Below are 7,935 nucleotides of genomic sequence, written 5' to 3'. Positions count from 1 at the left end.
GCCGCCTTTGAGTGTGAAACGATATACGCTGCCCCCTTGAGTTTCTTTACAAAGGCAACCTAGAACTACATGAGTGCCCTGTTAAATTTGGAATTATTCCGGGTTTGTTCGGCCTTTCTATACATTAATTGAGTTTCTGGTCATTTAATGTGCATAATTCAAATTTGAACTACAAGCACATGCTCCCGTGCACCAAAGTTGGTTGAAAAATCACATCTGTGTCCTTGGGTGAATTTCTAGCTCCCATGCAAGAAATGGGAATAAAATTCAAACATGTGGGCATTGTGGCTCGGCCAAGAACATTGAGAAAGTTGGTTTTAAAATTCTTGTAAATCCAAAACACGCCTGAAAATTATGAAACTTGGCATGGTGTCATGTCATGGTACTACCTTGATATGGTAAAATATTTGGCCGAATAGGAACAAATTTTGGTATAAGCTTCTTGCAAACCGAAGCTTCTCTCAAGAAGACTCGTGGTTCTGAGAGGGGACGTGTCACCTTTGAGTGCGAAACAATATACGCTTCCCTCCCCCCCCCCTTGAGTTTCTTTACAAAGGCAACATAGAACTACATGAGTGTCATGTTAAAATTTGAAATTATTCCGGGTTCGTTTGGCCTTTTTTATACATTAATTGAGTTTTTGGTCATTTAATGTGCATAATTCAAATTTGAACTACAAGCACATGCTCTCGTGCACCAAAGTTGGCTGAAAAATCATATCTGTGTCCTCGGGTGAATTTTTAGGTCTCATGCAAGAAATGGGAATAAAATTCAAACATCTGGGCATCGTGGCTCGGCCGAGAACATTGAGAAACTTGGTTTAAAAGTTCTTGTAAATCCAAAATACGCCTGAAAATCATGAAACTTGGCATGATGTCATGTCATGGTACTACCATGTTGGGGTAAAAAAATTGGCCGAATATGAACAAATTTTTGTATAAGCTTCTTGCAAACCGGAGCTTCTCTCAAGAATGCTCGTGGTTCTGAGAGGGAACGTGTCAATTCAAAATTTAAATACAAGCACATGCTCCAATGCAGCAAAGTTGGTTGAAAAATCACATGTGTGTCTTCGGGTAAATTTCTAGGTTCCATGCAAGAAATGGAAATGAAATTCAAAATTCTAGGCGTCGTGGCTGGGCTGGAAACATTGAGAAACTTAGTTTTTTAATTCCTGTAAATCCAAAACACGCATGAAAATCATGAACTTGGCTTGGTGCCATGGCACCAATATGCTGTGGTAATTTTGCTGTCTGATTTGCGAAGGCGCATACATTAATAATCAACAAAGTAATTTTGAAACAAGTGTTGTCACGTTACAATTGGAAACATAAGTAATATTGAAACCGTGGGCGTTCTATTTACCATTTACGTGCCGCCATGTGTCCCTTTTTTTGTTAGCTAGGAGGCGTCGTGCAGGGTAGCTATTTAAGTACGAGAGGCATGCGGTCAGACCCCTGCACGTGTTTATCGGGAGGAGAGCCCTTTAACCTCCATCAGTCGTCCACCTCTCTCCCAAGGTCTCCATTAATGATGCTCGAGCCTCTGTTTAGTGGCGTGGCTATATCTCACTCAACTAAGATTTAAGAGAAAGAAAAAAATCTAAAAAGAGAATTCTGCAGCATCAAGATCCAACAGACCTATATAACATCTACTGTGACTTGTAGCAAGACTGATGAATATATGCGACTTATAATAAGACTGATGAATATACAAGGACCACGACAATGGATAATAATTTACGGCAAAGCTTCGTTTAATCTGTCACAATGAAATTAAAAAGGATCGGGGCCGAAAGATTGACTTAAAAGAAAAAACGTCACCGTCCATCCAAGTGTCGCCCTCCTTGACTAAAACCCTAGCACATCTACTAGCCGGAGCCAAGCCTCCCCACCAGCAGCAATTTAGCACATGGTCTTTGTAACATCTACTCCCTCCGTCCGGAAATACTTGTCATCAAAATGAATAAAAGAAGATGTATCTAGATGTATTTTAGTTCTAGATACATCTTTTTTTTGTCCATTTTAATGAGAAGTATTTTCGGACAGAGGGAGTACTGTCTAAACAACCCTACCAGCGCGTGTAGGAAATCTAACAGACTGCAAATTCAACTCATCTGAACATGTTACGAATGTAACTTTGATTCTCTGTCAAAGCTTCAGTTTCCAAAGTTCAAAACTAATGCATGACATGACAGTCCTCTTTTTATGTAAAACAAAGGATCTGGCTTCTCGTTTCAGAAGTGTCTATTTTGGCGCAGAGTAAAAACATGTTTGAATGACACAAGATTTTCCACACTGAGGCCTTGCACGAACTGAGGTTAGAGCAAGGACACGGATGAGGTTAGTAGTGCGCCAAGGACCATCTAGAGTTGCTTTATGGTCAATTCTGCTCTCAAATGTAGTACCCCATTGATGAAGAAGAGGCTATCGTCAGCCATAAACGACGGCCAGGGAATTGCAAAGAGATTGCGGTAGCCAACCGCCTTTCCACCAGTGAAGGTGTAGCAGCCCTTGTACTTGCTGACAAACTCACCCGATGGCCTTGTCCTTGCAGCAAACTCGTAGTCCACGGTAACACTCGTTGAGCCTTTCTCTTGCATCCCTAAGAAGAGACCAAAGCAGTGGAAAGCACTTTGCTGATCCATGTTGCAATGTGCTGAGAGGAAGAATCCCTGTCCGGCAAGATGGAATGCTTGCGAGTAAATCCGCCCAGATGGGAATAGTCGGCCACACTCCTCACGCTTCAGATCCAAGTATGCTATGCACTGAGGATACGGTCGATCAAATTCCACCACCTTAAGTGGACGATATTTGTAAGCTCGTTCAGTATATTTCCTAGAGGTCAACACATCTGTAGCAAGGGCACGCTGTCGATGTGGTGCATCAGCTTTGTACAGGAGTGCATCAGTGACACTTTTAGTTGCTTGCTCATTATCCAGATCACTGCATGCAAGGACCTTCCGCAACTTCCTGCACGTCATATGAGAAAACCTAACAAGTGGCAGCAACCGAGTCCCCAAGATTTCACGTCTTTCTTCCGTTCTTGAGTATTGAGCACGAGCCCACTTGATCACAAAGTCATAGACTGCATCCTCTGATGCCACCTGAAGGTCGTTACTACATAAGATAGCTTCAATCCCAGCCAGGGGAATGTTCATCACTTCATCCTGAAACCTGAAAAGAGGAAGCATTCCTTTAGTTCAACAATGTTATTTCAACAATTTAGTTGGCTCTCTAAATAAAGAGACCACCCACTTAGTCAAATCCTTGTATTTGTTGGCGAGGAATTCCTTGGCAGCATCAGTCAGTGGCTGAACTGCTGCAGCCATTGAAATGCTGGAAGGCAGATCTAGATAGAGAAGTGCAGATTCTGTGGTCATAGGTAAGCTTCTTAGTAGTTGACTGCAGTGTCTCATGCAAGAAACAACTTCAAATTTGTCAGACATCATCAAGATATCAAGCAGAAGGGTTGGCTGATTGGTCGTCAACTTTCCACTGTAAATAAAACTTAAAAGCTCCATAAGGGCACTTTCCTCTGTTCCAAGTAGAAATACAACAATCAGACATAAGGTAACTGTTAGCTCAAAAGCAAAAGAAATTTTATTTTTTTTTGCAAAATGGTGGGGTATAGACAATTAACTTGCTAGCTGAACTGAAAAATTAATCATGGATAACCTCATTGACAATGATCATGTCAGTACTGTACAGCAGCTAGGATAGAACATGTCCTACTGGAGCTCCCACATTAAGCAAAACGATCATTCAAATATTAAGCAAAACTGTACAGCAGCTAGGATAGAACATGTCCTACTGGAGCTCCCACATTACCTGAAGCAGTTATTCTAAGAGTTGCATGCCTCTGGTCGGATTCTTTCATGCCGTTTGAGAAAAGCTAACAAGATGAAAATTATGACACGGTTAGCTAGATAACAATACATAACTACACTGCACAATGAACTCATTTTACACACAAATTAGATCCACCTTGTAAAAGAAGGGACTTTTTGCAGCTAGAATCGCAGAGCTGATATATATAGACTTCACTCTCAAAACCTGATTACACTCCATATTCCAGGATGAGTCACTGTCTCCATCCTCACCTGATACAAACAACAAGGTCCAATGAAGCAGAGAACAAACGGCCACGTAGGCATGTAGTATAAAGGAACAAATGGTGCACAGGATTCACATCTTTTATATAGGCAAGGATATGATGCTTTGGAGCACAATCAAATGGGGAGCATAGTGACAGTGTATTGAATCATATGACTTATCAGTAACAACATGGTGCACAAACTTCAGAGATCTGGTAGCTTCAAAAGTTAAAGTAAATTTGTCCACAAGTATAACAATTGTACACAAGTTTACTTACAGTTATGTCAGAATTATATCCAACAGAAGTATAATCCATCCATAACCAAATTGTTCCAAAATTAGGTGGGGCAGAAAGAATCAAGTAATCAAGCTCATATGAATCTCAACCAATCAATAGTAAAGTGAGGCATTTAAAATGATTACCACATGTCTAATATTATCAACGCAATGGGTGGCAGAAAGGCTTCACCGGTACCAGCATGTCTCCACAGTTTCAATACAAAGGAATGAGTTACTCGCTCTGATACATTGTGTCATCAACTAACTCTAAAATCACATATGATCAGTACCAATGATTGCTACGCATAACAGTTCTGCAAAAAATAATTTTAATTATGTGGCATAGGTGCACAGAATTCTGTGTTTAAGTGTTAAATTTTCTTAACCTGACTGCCATATAGTACCTCTGTACCAAAATATAAGACGTTTTTGTAGGCTAAACTAGCCTAAAAAACGTCTTCTATTTCGGAGTAATTAAAAGATGTTCAATTGCACTAACCATCTTGTCCAATATCAGGTGGAGATTCTTCTATCATAGCTACAGGCTCCTCATTGGTTTCCTCATAGGTATCACGTTCATCTGCTTCAATTTTGATGTTTGCTGGTTCTGACATATACTTTCCACATTCTGGGGGCATGAAATGATAGCAGGAGGTCATTAAAAATGGAAGTTATTGCACTCTAGAATAAGAACATGATTAAGAAAGTGTGAATAGTAGAAGTGCATTGGCATCAGATCGTCATCACAGAAACATATTCTGATGAAGCAAAGCAAGAGCACAATAGTTTCAGATGACAATGACAAAAAGATCCAAGCAATAAAGCATAAATCCTAATAACAATATGGGGTTAATTGGATAAATGCCACTCGAATTCTGGCGATTCCAAGAAATGCCACTGCATTTTCCAAACTTTGATAAATGCCACTGCAAATTTTGCAAACTTTGATAAAGCCACTGCAGACTTTGAAAAATGCCACTGAAAATGGCATTTTTCAAAGTTTGGAAATTGCAGTTGCGTTTCTCGGAATCGCCAGAATTCAAGTGGCATTTATCAAATTAACCCAAAATATATTGGGTACTCAGAGAACTTCTCATGGGACGCTAATAGAATGTCAAATACTTCCTATGTCCGCGTTTATTAGGCCAGAGAACCAGCCAGCCACGTCTGGTATTAATGAAGTGCAGATTTCACAGGTTCCGTTGCTCGTTCTGTCCACCGATTGAGGGAGATAAATCTCCAGCCGCTACATGTGCGAGGTAGGCGAAACGGTTTCGCTAACCAATGCCGCTAACCCATGTGTTCTAACAGGGCCAATTCAAAACTGGGCAACTACACGCGCTGTGCCTTGGTCCCAGCACTTCTCTCCAGTGGCCTAATAAACACAGACAGACGGACTAACTAGTTAAGAGTAAGAACTTGTAAGAACTTCTAACTTCATTACGGTTCCATCCTCCCCTTAATATACCCTCTTTCATGCTTACTTTTCTCAAATATAGAAACTTAGAAGCATTATGTAACACATAAAACCCTTGTTAGCCCATTACAACGAATACATACTCAGATAAACGAGACATTGGACAACATCTGGGCGTACTATTAATCAGGCAATAACAAAACTAACTTTTGTCTATAGTTTATATACAACTTATTGCATCTACTGGGCTTGAGGTTGGTTCGGTTACGGTGCACAATGCTCTTTGTAAATTCAGGATCATGCTAGGAGCAATGTCACAGAGTTTTCTTCTGCGGAATTAAGAGTTGAATAAGATCCTGCAAATAGAGTCGAGGATAAATCCCCTAAAATTCCGCCCACCAATGTCATCTCCTGAACACGACGTTGCTCAGAAGATCATATTGTGGCTAAATTTCCATGTGGCAACAAGTGAGAAATTCAAATCAAGGCATACAGCTGGGAAATCATAACTTCACTTCAATCAAAAGGAAAAGCTGCCTCACCATCTTTGTCCCACCTTATACCGAACGTAAGGCTTTTGATACCTAAAATCCCCAACAGGCAATCAAAACAAATCAGCGGGAAAAGCAAGCGCTACCTCCATTTCGCAACTCCCCACCCACCCGCTGTCAAATCAGTACGAATACAAATTCAAACCCACCCACGCCCAAATCGCCCCGTACCGAAATGATGACGAGACGTAGACCAACCTTCCCCACCTTTCTCGCGGCGGAGGTCCTCCCTGCGGCGCTTGCGGTGGCGCGCCCAGTCGGCGATGGAGGAGCACCCCTCGCCGGCGGCGCCCTTGGCCCCCGGGGCGTCGTCCCCGGCGACGATCTCGATCCGCAGGACCCGGTCGGAGAAGTTGACCGAGTTGAAGGCGAACTCGAAGCTCGGGCCACCGCTCGCCCGCGAGAAGTCCGGGTCCATCCCGACCACCACCGCCCCCTTCCTCCAATACCAATCCCGCCACGCCCGCCGCCTCACCTCCGCCGCTGCGCGCAGACCGCAGAAGACGTCATCGCCGCCGTCGGAGCCGGAACCCTAGCCCGAAAGAAGGTTCCAGAAGGCGGCGGAAGCGGGGGCGTGGGGACAAGAGTGAGACGGAGAAGAGAGAGGCGTGGCTGTGGTGTGACGGGGAGGAAACCAGAGGGTGGTAAGCGTGAAACGGGTGCGGCGATTTGGGTTAGAGACCGGCAGGCCGCTTAACTAGGAGGCGTGCGCCGCGGGTCCCGGCTGTCCGCGGGCCACGTTTCTCACGCGTGGGGCCGGCGCGTCAGCGGAGGGTGAGGGTCTGGTCGGCGTCGGCGTCGCGATTCTGTGCCTTGCTTCGCTCGCGACGTGACCTGTGTTGCGTCTTTCCTTTCCTTTCTAGAGTAGAGTGAGTAGAGTTGAGTTGGTTGCGGTTAGGAAGAGAGGACGCAGGCGGCAGGTCGACGGAGAGGACGTCAAAGCTTGCGGTTTGGAGGGGGTGGGTTTTGGTGTCACGGGGTTTTCCCCTTGTGGAGCAATCATCATCATTTTCTCATGTACTTTTCTTATGTCATGAACGTGCATGGAGCATGATTTGAGCAACTCGGATTATTGTCGTTGGATTTCCAATTGTTAGAGCAACTCGATTCCTGGTATATTTTACCTGACAACCAAACAAAGCCTTAGACCAACTCCAACGCAGTGACCCAAACAGAAACAGATTTTATCCGCTTTTTATTTGTTTGTGTCAATAAAACAGATAGCGGACACAGACGGACATGTGGACATGGGCGGTGCACCCAACGGTGCTACCGCATTTGGGAGGGACATGTCCTTACCCAGTTGTCGCTCAAGGAGGAGAACGTCAAAGAGGTGCATGCCTGATGCAAAGGGAGTGTCGCGCCTGATGCGGAGGGAGCGCCGCCGCACCTGATGCGGTTGATGACGACGTGGACAGGACCACCGAGTCCACTGGCAATGCGGTTGTCGGGGGCCACAGCGGCGGAGGCCTCGAGGCCGGTCGGAGGGAGCGTCGTCGCGTTGCGTGCCTCCTCTGTCTCCCGTCAGTGTGGTGGAGATATTTGTGCGGTTCATGGGTGGATGTGTGGGACAGGAAGTAGAAAAGGTGGGTGG

At 44.2% G+C, this 7,935-nt stretch overlaps 1 protein-coding gene across 4 annotated transcripts; it reads right to left on the bottom strand.

Annotated features, from left to right (window-relative positions):
• Positions 1–2,080: 2,080 nt before the first annotated feature.
• On the bottom strand, positions 2,081–7,014 carry LOC119342097 (BTB/POZ domain-containing protein POB1-like). Of its 4 annotated transcripts, none has more exons than XM_037613933.1 (6): positions 6,513–7,014; positions 4,873–5,001; positions 3,984–4,099; positions 3,828–3,891; positions 3,255–3,534; positions 2,081–3,173 (listed from the first exon to the last, which is right to left on the bottom strand). In XM_037613933.1, exons 1-6 carry the CDS (start codon positions 6,757–6,759, stop codon positions 2,363–2,365), a joined length of 1,647 nt encoding a protein of 548 aa, XP_037469830.1. In that variant the 5' UTR covers positions 6,760–7,014; the 3' UTR covers positions 2,081–2,362. The 4 variants fall into 4 exon arrangements, with proteins under 4 accessions (XP_037469830.1, XP_037469831.1, XP_037469832.1 ...); XM_037613934.1 differs by having other exon boundaries at positions 6,540–7,014; XM_037613935.1 differs by having other exon boundaries at positions 6,549–7,014.
• Between the last annotated feature and the right edge of the window lie 921 nt (positions 7,015–7,935).

Source organism: Triticum dicoccoides, chromosome 7B (genome assembly GCF_002162155.2).
Source record: "Triticum dicoccoides isolate Atlit2015 ecotype Zavitan chromosome 7B, WEW_v2.0, whole genome shotgun sequence".
Taxonomy (NCBI): Eukaryota; Viridiplantae; Streptophyta; class Magnoliopsida; order Poales; family Poaceae; genus Triticum; species Triticum dicoccoides.
The sequence above is the reverse complement of the archived record's forward strand: the minus strand, read 5'-3'. Positions and strand labels throughout refer to the sequence as shown.

Excerpts from the sequence above, each read along its gene's own strand:
- LOC119342097 (XM_037613933.1), bottom strand. The coding sequence starts at position 6,759 with ATGGACCCGGACTTCTCGCGGGCGAGCGGTGGCCCGAGCTTCGAGTTC. Across the intron at positions 3,535-3,827 it reads TCTTAGAATAACTGCTTCAG|AGGAAAGTGCCCTTATGGAG; the intron begins GTAATGTGGGAG and ends TACTTGGAACAG. Across the intron at positions 3,174-3,254 it reads AAATACAAGGATTTGACTAA|GTTTCAGGATGAAGTGATGA; the intron begins GTGGGTGGTCTC and ends TCCTCTTTTCAG.